Source organism: Harpia harpyja, chromosome 14 (assembly GCF_026419915.1).
Source record: "Harpia harpyja isolate bHarHar1 chromosome 14, bHarHar1 primary haplotype, whole genome shotgun sequence".
Lineage (NCBI taxonomy): Eukaryota > Metazoa > Chordata > Aves > Accipitriformes > Accipitridae > Harpia > Harpia harpyja.
This window is the reverse complement of record NC_068953.1, coordinates 40,469,635-40,482,546: the sequence shown is the minus strand read 5'-3', so window position 1 is coordinate 40,482,546 and position 12,912 is coordinate 40,469,635. Positions and strand designations below refer to the sequence as shown.

At 53.0% G+C, this 12,912-nt stretch overlaps 1 protein-coding gene and 1 long non-coding RNA gene across 4 annotated transcripts in view; both read right to left on the bottom strand.

Moving 5' to 3' along the window:
- Positions 1-357: 357 nt before the first annotated feature.
- The window catches only part of LOC128150716 (uncharacterized), a 55,748-nt gene continuing 43,193 nt past the window's right edge, over positions 358-12,912 (bottom strand). The window contains exons 4-9 of one of the 2 annotated variants that reach the window (XM_052807154.1): positions 4,465-4,536; positions 4,266-4,373; positions 2,957-3,064; positions 2,332-2,400; positions 1,498-1,642; positions 360-497 (exon numbers count right to left, since the gene is read on the bottom strand). In XM_052807154.1, coding sequence (XP_052663114.1) covers positions 476-497; positions 1,498-1,642; positions 2,332-2,400; positions 2,957-3,064; positions 4,266-4,373; positions 4,465-4,536 — 524 coding nt within the window. In that variant the 3' untranslated portion in view covers positions 360-475. Of the gene's footprint in view, positions 498-1,497; positions 1,643-2,331; positions 2,401-2,956; positions 3,065-4,265; positions 4,374-4,464; positions 4,537-12,912 lie in introns of both variants that reach the window. The other variant, XM_052807156.1, reaches the window with a different exon arrangement.
- LOC128150719 (uncharacterized) lies at positions 7,411-12,883 on the bottom strand. 2 transcript variants are annotated; one of them, XR_008238149.1, is made up of 4 exons: positions 12,817-12,883; positions 11,893-12,003; positions 11,141-11,263; positions 7,413-7,610 (listed from the first exon to the last, which is right to left on the bottom strand). It is a non-coding gene; the product is annotated as an uncharacterized LOC128150719 (long non-coding RNA). The 2 variants fall into 2 exon arrangements; XR_008238148.1 differs by lacking the exon at positions 12,817-12,883 and having other exon boundaries at positions 7,411-7,610; positions 11,893-12,049.

The following is a 12,912-nucleotide window of genomic DNA, read 5'->3' as shown; positions in this document are numbered from 1 at the left end:
CCAGGATTGGTGAATCCCTGAGACTGCTGCCATTACGACCTGGACAATTGTGCTACTGATCTGTATTTATTGCTGTGCCATTATTCGGACATGAATGGTCAATCCCCGAAGCTGTCCGTCAGGAGTCTGTCACCGTAGCCCAAACCCATACCCTGGCGGGGCTGGCTCAGGCCCTTGCAGGAGGGCCGGCGCGATGGTCTTGGCGCTTCGACTCCTCTGGGGGCTCGAGGTCACAGGGCTGGTCCCACAACACCCAGCTGGCTGAGTTGGACAGCCATGGGCGCTGGGGTGGAGGCGGGTGGGCCGGGCGGCTGTCCGGGCTGGTGGAGGCCCGTTCCCTGGTGCTCTGCGGCAGGCGGGCTGGTTTTCCACGCACAGGTGATGGCTCTTGCTGTCGGGTCCAGCTCTCCGGGGTGCTGGGGTGGCTGCTCAGGCTGTCCAGGCCTGAGGAACAGCTGCTGGTGTCGGGCCGGGCTCACGAAGCTGCGGAGAGGCGCCTGCAGAGAGAGGAGGCTGCTGAGGCCCCACCGCGGCTGTGGGGCCGGGCAGGTGTGAGGGTACGGGGCAGCACACCCGTGGGATGCGGGCACCTGGCTGCACGTGGGAGCTGTAGGCATGGAGAGCTCCGTGCAGAAAAACCGGGCACCCCACACCCCTCGTCTGGGGCTCTGCTCGCCTGCCCACGGCTCGTCTCCTCTCGGCCCTGACCATCCTGACCTGCCTGCTCTGCACTTGCCTGGAAGGAGACCTGCCCGCGACAGACGAGGGGACCAAAGCTGGGCACAGCACTGCAGGGCCAGGAGAGCCTCCTGTTCACCTTTCTCAGCGTGCCTGGCAGAGACCAGCACTCGGCTCCCCTGCCCGTCCCTCACCACACAAGGGCACAGCCTCGGCTCTCAGTTCAGTGAGATGCCCTCCATCCTCCTTTCAGAATATGTATCCAAAGAGAGAATGTACCCCTGCACAGAAAAAAACCCCTGCCTGTGCTGAGAACATGCACGCTGGCAGTGCTCAGGTGCAGATGGGACAGACTGACTCTCTTTCTCCAAAGCAAGGCCGAGAGCTGGGAAGGTTCCTCACCACGGTCTGAGTTGCTGGGACACCCTGGCCGAGGTGAACCTCTGGGATTTACGGCATCACCTAACAGGGTGATTTCTGCTGGTAGGTTCACTGGCAGGAAGATGTCACTATTGCGCTTCTCACTTTCTATGGCAATGTCATCCCTCGTTTTTCTTCCTGACCTTGCTCATCCTACGTCTGTCGCTGGGTCTGCTCTTGTCGAGGCAGGGTCACTTTTAACTAACACTTGCCACAGGAGGAAGGGGTTTCACAAAAGAGTGCCCATGAATTGAGAGGCCAGTTAAAACATCTTACAGCAGAAATCTCAGTAGGGTTTGGCCAGTAACTGACTCGGCACTCCAGAATACCCTACCTCTAAATGGCTAATAGCAGCCATCTAATACAGAAGTTTGGCAGAAAAACCTCCCAACAACTCACCGTTGTCTCTTCCTCCACAGACAGATCACACAACACAATATCATCCCAAACAGCACAGAGCCCACGACCGCCACGGCGCCTTCTATGCAGTAGTACCGGAAATCTTGAGGAGCCATAGCATTTGTGTTTCTCTTGCCATCCACACCTGGAGGAACAATTCTGTGCATTAGTGTGTCCTGCACACTACTGGTAATCTCACAGGAGGTCTGACATTGCCAGGAAATGTTCTTTCTCACTTTGTTACCATCTCTGCACCAGCGAACATGCTGGGGCTGCGATGTTTCCTTGGTTTCAGTAGAAGCAAAGGAAACTCCCAAAGCTGTTGCAAATCAACGGCTGGAGCCTCTCTTTCTCCTCAGAGCTTTGCTTACACTCTGGCATGGCCGTAATTCAGTTTTCCCAGTGTCACGGGTTTGCTCCCCCTTCTCGGCCACCCTTCACATTTGCACACAATTTCTTTTGCGCTCACCCACTTTCACTCTCCAAGGCTTGCTAGTGCTGCTGCCTGGAGGCTCTCTCTGACCCTTTGGGACAAGTTGTCCCACTGAACAGAACTCATGAGGCCAGATGGAGAGCATGTGGGGGAGCACAGTTGTTTGACCAATAGCCTCTCTGAGACAGACAAAAACCATCCCTGCGTCAGGGAGTGCCACCCCCAGCTCTCTCCCCAGCCCAGCACCCACACCCTGAGGGGATGGAGTCAGGCCCTCTCAGGAGACACCTGAACCTTGCTCTCTCCCTCTTTGCCTTTTCTCCAGCATGGGCACTGCTTGCATGCCCCCAGGTTTCAGGACTTGTCTTCCCCTTATGGCCCCCTGCAAGACTGCTAATCACCTGCGTTCTTTGGAGAAAATTCATATCTCCTGGCGTGGTGGCCTTCTCCAGGGCTGGACAGCACTGCCACTGCCAAGAATCAGAGAAAAGTAAAGCCTCAGCATGGCTCAGGCACAGAAGATGCAGGAGGGTGGCACAGGTTCCCTCTAAGCCCATGCCCGATCCATCAGTGAATCCCTTTGGACCTCACTTCACAGGAGGGATCCCCCTCTGTTGCGCTTAGGGGGACTCAGGGCAAGCTCTGGGATGCAGGTATTGCAGGAGGCACATTCGATTAAGAGTCATATTTCCCATCGTCTGCTGAGGGTGGTTCAGATGGCCTCATTCCCAAAACGGCAAAGTTCTGAAATTCCTGTGAACAGGTTGCACTGGGAGGTGAGCATCTCACTGCATCCACAGAGGGTTACGAGTGAGTGTCTCTCTGGCACACCGATGGCAGTAACCTCCACACCCCAGAGATGACAGTCACCCTCAGACAGCCGTTCCTGGCTTCTTTTAGAACACTCGCTCTGTACTAATAGTTTGGCTGCTGACAAGATGTGCAGTAGCGGGCACCAGGGCAAGAGGCTGCAGACACACAGTGATTTTGATTCATGACACTGGATGACTGAAGGACAGCAATTACCTGGCACGCCTGTTGATTGAATTGCCCCTGCTTTTTCGTCAGAGACTGGCACTGCGTGACTATCTCCTTCCTGAAACGCCTCCGTCTCCACAGTCTCACGGTCCAGCTCTTTAGAAAGAAAGTGGCTCAGTTTAATTAGAAGTAACCGTTCCTCATCAGGAACGTGGTATCTTCAGGAGGCAATACTTCTCAAAATACATTAATAAGGCTTAGAAACAAAGCCTGGGCATTTGGGGGTGCACCTAGTCACTAGTCCAAACAATGTGTCATTCATGGAGAAAAATTCAAGCGCTAGACACTTTCCAGTTTACCAGGAGACAGCAAATCCTGACCTGCTGAGATTGCAGGGGATTGCATGTGATCTTGTTCACATTCCACTTGGTGCATTTCTGGCAAACTGCAAGATGATGGTAAATTACTTCCTTCAGAGAAGACAGGAAGATGCTGTAACCAGTTCAGCTGGGGAAAGAGTCCTTCTGAGAAGCACTTCCCATCATACCAACTCCACCACATGGTAAGGGTAACAGACACACACGGTGGACTGAACCGCAAGCTCTTGCAACCATATTCTGGGCACTTTCACAAGTGGCAGCGAAGAGCCCACAGTCCCCCAAAACAAGAGGAAAACCACAACCAGGTTATCTAGAACACTACTAGAAACAGACAGGCAAACCACCCGACACCGAATTCACAGCCCTTCATTTTAGCTGCCTTCAAGTTAGGTGTCTGGCCTTCAGCTGGGTGTCCAGCTTTCACCTGTCCCTGACCCCGAGGTGTCACCGAGAGTCCTCAGCCATCAAGGAGAACAATGGGGTTAGACCAGGCTGTGAAGCCGGGGTGCTCCCATCCTGGCCAGGGGATGCCTGCAGCCCAGGCAAAGTCTGCCAGTCTCAGTGACCCCAAGCTCCCGGCGCATCCTGTCCACCGGCCAAGGGCACTCTCCCCGCCAGCGACTGGCAGGGTGCTGGCCCTCTCATGGCTTATCAGGAATCAGCTCCTCAGCCAAGTCCCTCACACACTCAAGGTGTGAGCACCGCCAGTTCCTGCCAGCTGGATACCAACGTCTGCCCAGAAGAGCTCTGGCCAGTAACACTATAACTGGGGCAGCAGCTGTCCCTGGGGCTCAGCTGAACCACAACTGGCAGCAGAGACTCTGCACCATCTCTACAGCTCACCAGCACCTGCAAGGCGTGAAATTTGAGTGTCAGCGCAGTGAGGCTCTGATCGATCCCTTCCTGCTGCGTAGGCTACGGCTTGTCCATACATGCATCTGAAACTTCAGCTTCCCAAGTCTTCCGGTTATACCCACCACGTGCTGCTTTGTCCAATTCCTCCAGGATTTCCTTTAGGACTTCTGGTGACCACTGGGAAGATTTTCCTATTTCAGCTTTAGCTTTATACTTTGCTCTTTGAGGACCTTAACAGAAATTATAAAGTTAAATTTCTCAAGAATAACATACTGAAAACGAGCGCTTAGTCTGTGAAGTCAGTCAGGACTGACTACTCACCCCTGGGATGCCAGGTGAGCTCCAGCGCAGGACCCAGCCGAGAAGCTGGAAAAGCCCTCCCTGTACCCACATCTGCAACCAAACACCCACGAGAAGTTCCCATCATACATTGTGATATACACTGTCATACTGAATAGCAGAACATATAAGGGGATCACAGAACAACATGGCACACACGATGCAGGCCTATATTCTCACACCTGCAAGAGACATCTTGCTCACATTTGGGCTTTGAGCTGGCAGCTCTCAAAGGAAGTAAAAAGCCATGATGCACCCGTGCGATATCCCTGCGCGTCAGCTCTGGAACCCGGCTGGGAAGCTGGATATCACTGAAGTGACATACCTGTGGGGTTGCCCTGAGGCTCCCGGACAAGATCCGGCTGAGCAGTCGGGTGGCCATCGGCTACAGGCACAGCTGTAATCAAGCACGTTTCCATTAGAGGCTGTGATCTACTTCTTTCTCAGTGACCTGCAGTCACTGGAGGGGGGTCAGGTAATGACGTGGGACCCAGACATGGGTGGAGATTTCCAAAGCTGCAGAGGGCCTGCCTGGGGGACCTGGGTTCACCCGAGGAGAGCACTGCAGGGCTAGAGCAGGAATGCTCCTGTTTTCCTGAGCAGACATCTCCCAAGGACGGACGTCCCTGAGGCTGAAAGCCAGGATCCAGCCAGGGAGCAGCAGAGCCATGGCCCTGGACATAGCTGTGACCAGCCCGGGGAAGAAGTGCCCCTGCAGGCTATTGCCTGGCCCCTGTGGTGCTGCTCTGGCCCCAACATGCAGGCTGGGGGAAGGCTGCCCTGGGGCAGGGCAGCACAGGGCTGGCTCTCGGGATGGTTCCTCACCCCGCGGTGCTGCTCTCAGCCCCACCATTCACCTGGAAAATGCCTCCGCAGCGGCTGCAGCCCCGTGCACCTCCTCGCAGGGCATCTGCCTCCCACTGCCCGTGGAGCTGGCCACGGCTCACCCGGCCCAGCCCAGCCCCGCTGCTCTCACAGCCCTTCCACACCACGACCCCAGCCCCGCTGTCACCCCGAGGTGTGGTGGGTGCTGCGCGACGCTGCCAGGGCTGGGTGCTGGCCCTCCCCTGCCCACCTACCTAATCCCCGCGCTTGCCATGGAGCAGCCCCGACAGCCCAGGCTTGCAGGGACACCACAAAGAGGATAAGGAGGCAGGCAGGGGTCATGGCACCCCACGCCTGCGCCATGCCGCTGCTGCTGCTGCTGCTGCTGCTGGCACTGCTGGAGCGGTGCCCGTGGCACAGCACTGCACATCACGGCGTGGCACAGCGGGGCTCTGTGACCTCACAGTCCGGCCTTCCCACCGCGGCCACGGCCCTGGGGCACTGCCCCTCCCCACTATGTGTTGAGGTTTTGGATTTAGATGAAATTAAGACCCCTTCAGCATCCTAGCTCTCTGCACATCAGCGCGCTCCCTGCCATCCTCAGGCTCAGGTGCTTTTGGCTACAGCTGCTTCTGTGCTTGCTGTTTGGCCGCTGCTCTTCTGTGAATTTCTCTCTGCCTCGGAGTCTGAGGACAATTCTGTGGGATCCTCTGGGCTGAGGGGAGGGGAAAAAAAGAAATCCATATTATTTCCGATATGTAAATGTTACTGAGGCTACGGGCTGGCCAGACTTGTATGGAGAGCTTTAAACTAGATTTAGTGGGGGAGGAGGGGGAGGAAAAGGAAGAACAAGAGGAGGACTAAAAGATCTTTCCTTTCCCACAGTGTTGCATATCTGGGGACTGATACAGCATCACTTGCCATCTAGTCAGTGAGAAGAAGTCCAATTCCTCTAAGCAGCTGCAGGTTGGTACCCACCAGCATTGGGTACGTGATGCAGATAATAATTCAGCAGCCTGCTGAATGATTGTGAATTGATTTTCACAATCTTTTGGTAAAAAACAAGCAAAATAAGCTTAGCGAGTCAGGAGGTAAACTCAAGCATTAATTTCACGTACGAGCAAGAAATTGGTAACTATGGGGAAATGATGTTCAAGGGTACAGATAAGACGGTGGAAAACACAGCTTCAAGAAGTCATTCGTCTTACTGTCTTCGCTAACAACCCTAGAGTCCAGCATTATGGGGCCCATCTCTGCAACAGGGGCTATTTCCAATTTGAGCTGCTCTTCAATAGCAAATGGGAGGCTATAAATTGCCTCCCACAGGTGGAACTGCACCATCAGGAATCCTGCTGTACAACTGCCAGATAAAGTGACTTCAAAAGCTGGAGGTGGGAATCCAATTCCAGTTAAAAAATAAAAAAAAAAGTAGATCTTATCACTGCTGCAATTCTTGATGTCTGCTGTTCATACCTGGAACATTTTACGTACCTACATCTCTTAACCACACTAGAGAACATGCTGAGGTAGGAAGGGTTGCAGATGTAGCTCATTGAGTCTAAACCACAGCTGCCTTTAAGGGTGTATGGCCTCACTTTAGTTTTCATTGTGCAGAACAATCCCTAGTGTCACACTGATGCAGCCTGCTTTATTTCTGAGTGTAACAAGCCCTCAAATCCCAGATTTGTGGTTTCATAAGCACAATTCTGCTGGATCAGTCAGTTCAAGAGAAAACAGACTGCCTAGCAAGTACCAAAAGTTCCCAGGAAAGGACTAATCTGAGAACTTGAGAAGCCGTCTGACCTGGAAGGGGAAGTCCCTGAATCGGATGGGACAAAGACAGGCAACAGGACGTTCTCTAGTCTCAGGAGGCCGAGCTGTGTGCTGAAGAAAGGGCACTGTGACATGAGCTTCTGGTGGAGTCCTTGGTACTACAGGAATGGCCCCCCCAGATTTCAGTTCAGGGATTTACTCAGTTTCAACCCCACCACGCCTCGTATCAGCAACGGGAAGACAGTGGATCTCAAGTAAAGGCAATGGGCTCTCAACCCGATCCAGATCCACAGTGGTCCGTCTTCTACATAGCCCGTCTACAGGCCTGTCCCTGTGAGCTTGGACTTCTCTGGCCCAAGGGTCAGCCTGGAGCTCTTCCTCGAGAAAGCAGTCCCAGCACCTCTCGTCATCATTCTTCACAGGCCCCAGTTCCACAGTGGACGTCGGGCAGACTGATGCCTAGAACAAAACTTGCTGGGGAGGATGCTGCCTTTAGACTTCTCCTTTTCTTGGAGGCTGATGTACCTGGACTGAACAACAGGGATAAGCCAAAAAGTAGTCCGTGTCCTTGCGCTAACGAAATCACAAAAGAGCCCAAAGCCAGATGCCTTCCCTGCTCTCAGTCCCACCTGTTCAACAGCTCCAAATCTTCCCAAAGCAGACAAATCAGCCTACCACATAAGGCATGAAGCCACACACCAGCCAACAGCATTGACACCACGCCAACCAAAGGCACAGGCAGAAGCAAGCAAGAAACTCACAGGCAACATTTGCACTGAGTTTGACCTAGAAGCACTAAGCTAGCACAGGGCTACAGCAACCACCACTGCCAAACACGGCCGAAACTGTCAAGGACATTGCATTTTTACATGTGTCCTATTGAGACGCTTCTGCCTTTCTCTCCTACATTGCATTCTTTAGTACAGGAATAGGCGCCTGGTTAATCTTCTACTTAACAGGTTACTAGATTATTCAGCTATCCAAAACAGAGGGAGTGAGAGAGTGTCCTGGGTTCAGCTGCGATAGAGTTAATTTTCCCAGGACAGAGAGAAAGAGAGAAATGCAGATGAACTAAACTACAAAATAGTATCATTGACTACAAAGCAAAAGACCCAGACACCAGATGTTGGTTTTACAGGGTCAAAAGCAGATGCAGGAAGAAGTACACAGAATTGTTTGCAGGTGAAAACCTAGCACAGGACTAAAGATTCATGATCTTACCCAGTATCGCTAGAAGGCAAAGGATGCTATATCAGAGCTACTCTGACGTGTGCCAAGACATTTAATAAATTCAAGCTGCTGTTTCCATCCAGCTTAAAAACGTTAACTTACATCCCTTTCCTGTTTCTGAACATCCAGTTAGCGAACTATCACTACAAGCCTCATTCACTAGACATTTTCTGACAAACTGCTTTGTGACAAAAAGCAACAAGACGATTCAACAGGAGCACAGGCTGTGCGAATTCAATGCTTGCCAGCAACCTCCTACAGAGCAGAAACTAAGGTGATCCCAAGGAAAGTTAGAGACCTTGCGAAGTGATGCAAGTGCCGCAGCAACTCCACTGGCAGAAAACCTCTTGAGCTTCAGCTGGACTTGGGAAGGGATTTCCTAAAGCCTCTTTCCTCCATGCCTACCCCTGCAAGCAGTAGTGGAGCAGCGCTGCCTGGCTTCCCTCCTGCAGCACTGCCAAGCAAAACAGCAGGCACAATTCAAAAATCAGCCTCGATCAATGGCCCTGAGTGATCTGCATCAGAGATTCAAAAGAAGGAATAAGGCAATTCAACTATAAACAAAAACACATCGTTGACTACCAAGGCAGAGCAGACAGCACAGTCTGTACTATCCTAAAGTAGTCTAAACGTGAGAGGCATGATTTCACCTCAAACCGGGTGAGTTAAAAACACCTGAGGGTGGCACCCCAGCTCTTCTCAAGGGTGGCCAGCCGGGGACCCAAGCTGCTGAAACAACCATCCAGAGAGTGCAGCATGACCACACCGGTGCGCACCACCTTACGAGATGCACTGCTGGCACTGCTGGAGGGACAGGGTTTGCTTCCACTGGAGCAGATGCTGCTTTCAACAGCTTTCAACCCAGCGGCACCCCCCCAAACCCGAAATAACCCTTAGGCCTGGTAGCATTGCCCTAATCCCGGAACAAACCCTAAATCCAGATGCACGCTGCCCATTTCTCTGTATTCCCACCTGCCCACAGCCATGTGTTGTTTCCAATCTTGTAAATATTTTGGAAAAGCACTTTTTTTTTTTTTTTTTTAATACCTGCTTTGACTGCACTACAGTACAGGCCCAGAATCCATGACTATGGCTGGTAAAGTCCGTAGCAATACAGAATTGTGTAGGGATGAGTGGGATAGGTGCCCGTTAGCCATCTGGTAGTTGTTCGCAATTGACTCCAAGTCTTCCGTACCTACCTACCTACCAAACTTCTGACTCATTGGAAATGAGTCAGACTGCACCAGAAGTAACACTGTCTGACCTGGTCAGACATATCAGACCACAAATGGTGGTTTTGAGACAGAAAACGCACACAAACCACCAGAACAGTAAAAAAAAAACAGCCAGAAGAAACATACACAAACCAAAGGCCCCTATCCAAACCCTGAAAAGACAAACAAGATAAAAAAGGAATCGCAAAAAAAAAAAAAAAAAGACCACCCAGAACACAAGACAAGGCAAAAATAACATAACTCCAAGAACCCAGGGCCAACAAACCCACAGCCAGTCCATAACAGTAACATGCTTTAATCCTAACTCGCCTAAACTCTGGCATCCTGTAATCCTGCCATCCCATACCCCTAGCACGCTGTAACGCTAGCATACCATAACCCGAGCACATTGTAGCCCTAAGATATCAAAAAATGGAACACAAACTCCCCGGACATCTCCGCCAGAGCCTGCAGGTGGCCCCTGTCCCGATCCGATATCAGGGAGGGTTCTTAAATGATCCCAAGAGCGAGATTAAGACACAAACGAGGTCAGATGCTGTACAACCTTACAAGTTTTATTTCCTATAACAACTGATAATAACGATAGGACAGAGGGAAGAAGAAAGGAAACAGAGGCAGACCTAAGCAAGAAAGCGGGAGAGAGAGATAGCAAGACTAGTTACCACCACCACGAAGCCAGCAGCGTCCCGTTGACTCGGTCTCGATGTGGGTGATGGAGGGTCCAACTCCCAGGTTCCAGCCAAAGTCCCAGTCCCAAGCGCTGCAGGTTCTCTTCAGTTGCTTTTCAGGTGCTTTTTCAGGTTTTACAGTTTTCAGTTCTTTGAGAGGGGAGTACGCAGTTCTTTTATAGTCCTGGTCCCCATGATTTCTCCGAAAAGTCCACCCCTTTCCACGGAGCTCATTATCATACGTGCTGCCCCTGCTCCATGGGTGCATGCCCAGGTGTTCTCGGTGGTTTCTTCACCTTGCTCGTGGGCAAGCACAGCTTGGTAGGCACTGCTAGCTTCAGGCGGATATGGTGGTTTCTTCAGGGACATTTTGTCTCACTGAGCGCGTTCTCCCCCACAGCAACAGGATGTTGAGGCTGGCAAATGGTTGCTTTGCAGCAGCAATGTCGAGACAAAAGTTTCCAGTTAACACAGTCTCTTGCAGCCCCAGATCTCAGACATCACAACTTTGAAGTGGGAGTGGGACAGAGCCACCAGGACATCACCAGCATCCATCTTCACATCATCCATCACACTCTGAAAAAGTGCCTGGCTTAAACGCTCCATGGGAGAAAGGCACTCGGAGATGCTGAACCGGCCAACCATGGCCACGGGGCTTCAGCTCATCATTTCTGGGTCAGAGCCAGCAGGCAGATGACCCCGTCCTCCCTGCGAGACCCCTCAGGGCAGCCATACCCAGCTCCGGGGGGCTAGATACGGCCTCGGCTCTAGGGGGAGATGCTGCCTGGGACCATGATCTCTCACAGGGGCACTGGGAAACTCTCCTCAGACCTGGATGCCTGAGAAACATCTCTGCACTGCTCCGTATCTCACAAAACCAGAGGCGGAGGAAGGCTGCTTTGCTGGCCTCCAAGAGAACCAGCTCACCTGGGCTCCTCTGTGGCCACCGGGCACCTTTGCTGTCAGGTGGCTCTCAGCGTTGCTCTGAAGTCGGCTGTCACCTCCCTGAAGGACGCTCTCCAGTGCATGGTACTTCTCCACTGGGTCTCCCTGGGGACAAAGATCGAAAGGGAGAGATGGGGTTTGCTTTGCCCCCATTCCCAGGCTGCCACAAGAGAAACCTGCCACCCCCCAAATCAGCTGTGGCATGCGGACACCATCTATGAGCTGCAGATGTGGACGGCAGTGGGGCTGTGGGGAGCAAGCAGGCTGTTCTGGGCTGCCACCAGCGCTGGCAGAAAGCAGAGCTGGAGAGAACAGGGGGAAGCCCAGGGCAGCCAGCAGCTGGTGGTGGGGCCCGGCAGGATGCAGCGCCTGTGGAAATGCCCAGCTCCTTGAGCCTCAGCCCTGAGGCTGCAGCACAGGACTGGCACTGCCTGCAGCTTTGCTGGGAAAAATCAGGCAGGGGTGACCCTGAAAACCCACACGTGTACCCAGGCCCAGGATTTGACAACCTGTTCCTTTGCCCATCACCGCCATGGGATCCAGAAAGCAGTGCCACTGACTCCGGCATGGTCCTGAGCCATCTCTCGATGGGCGAGTCTTTAACCCAGCCTAAAAAGAGGAAAAATTGACCAGAATTCACCTGTGCTTAGGTTTTTGCAGGCAGCATGGGTTTTTGAGCCACCTGGTGCTGCCATGCCTTGGGAACGCTCAAGAAACAGGGCGGCTGCCTGTACCTGCAGGCAGGCGGTGGAGCGTGTGCAGCAGGAATGAGCGGTGGTTGGTGCAGCTGTTGAATGGGTTCAGGCTTTAAATGTGTCCAGACTGGTACGCCTGGTTCTTTTTTCCTTGCAGTTTGTATTTAGAGCTTAAACAGTATTCTTTTTAAAAGCAAAAACATCAAGCAAAAAAACCCCAACCTAAAACAAGCTGGGTAATTTTTTTACCCCCAGCTGTCCTTTTTTGCCCTCAGTCCTGGCCACTATGCAAGGCAATGCTCATCACCAATATTAGGGCACAGGACTGGGCCCAGGGCAGGGCTTTGGCAGGCAGCACATTCCTCGTGGCTCCCGGTAATGCAGTTCCTGGGGAGTGCTCAAGAAACGGGGGCAGTTGCTCAGAATTGCCATTTTTGGTCTCTCCCCATCGCGCTCTGTCTAGCTCCCTGCCCCCATTTTTTATCTCCTCCCTCTCTCCACTATTTTCTTCTTTCTCTTTCTTTCTCTGTCTCGCTCCCTGTCTGTATTTCCTCATTCCTCTCTCTCGTGCAGCCTGGCCCCTTGTTCCTGCCTGTATCGCCTGCTCAGCTGGCTGGGCCTTCTCTCTTCTCTCTGGGCCTCCGTCCTGCTCCCCATCCCCTTCTGCTCCTCTGCCGTCTCAATCCTGGAGGCCACCGCTGTTCTGTCCTTCTCCCTCTCCTTGTCCTGATCCGCATCCCTCTGTTTCTCAGTCTCTCTGGGCTGTTTCCCGTCCTTCCCTTGCTCTCTGTCCCTGCCTCTCCCTTTCTTTATCTCTTCCCTGCCTTTCTCCTCTCACCCTTCCCCTCCGTCCCTCTCTCCTGCTCCCTGTCCCATCTCTCTGTCACTCCGCTCTCCTGACGCCTTTTCCCTCTCTCTGTCCTGCTCCTGCCCCTCTCCGGCCACCCCACCGCCCTGTCCCACCTCTCTCTGCCGCTCTGTCCCCCCTTCTCCTCCTCTTTCTCTTTCTCTTTCTTCTCCTCCTCCTCCTCGTCCTCGTCCTCCCCCGGGAAGGCGGCC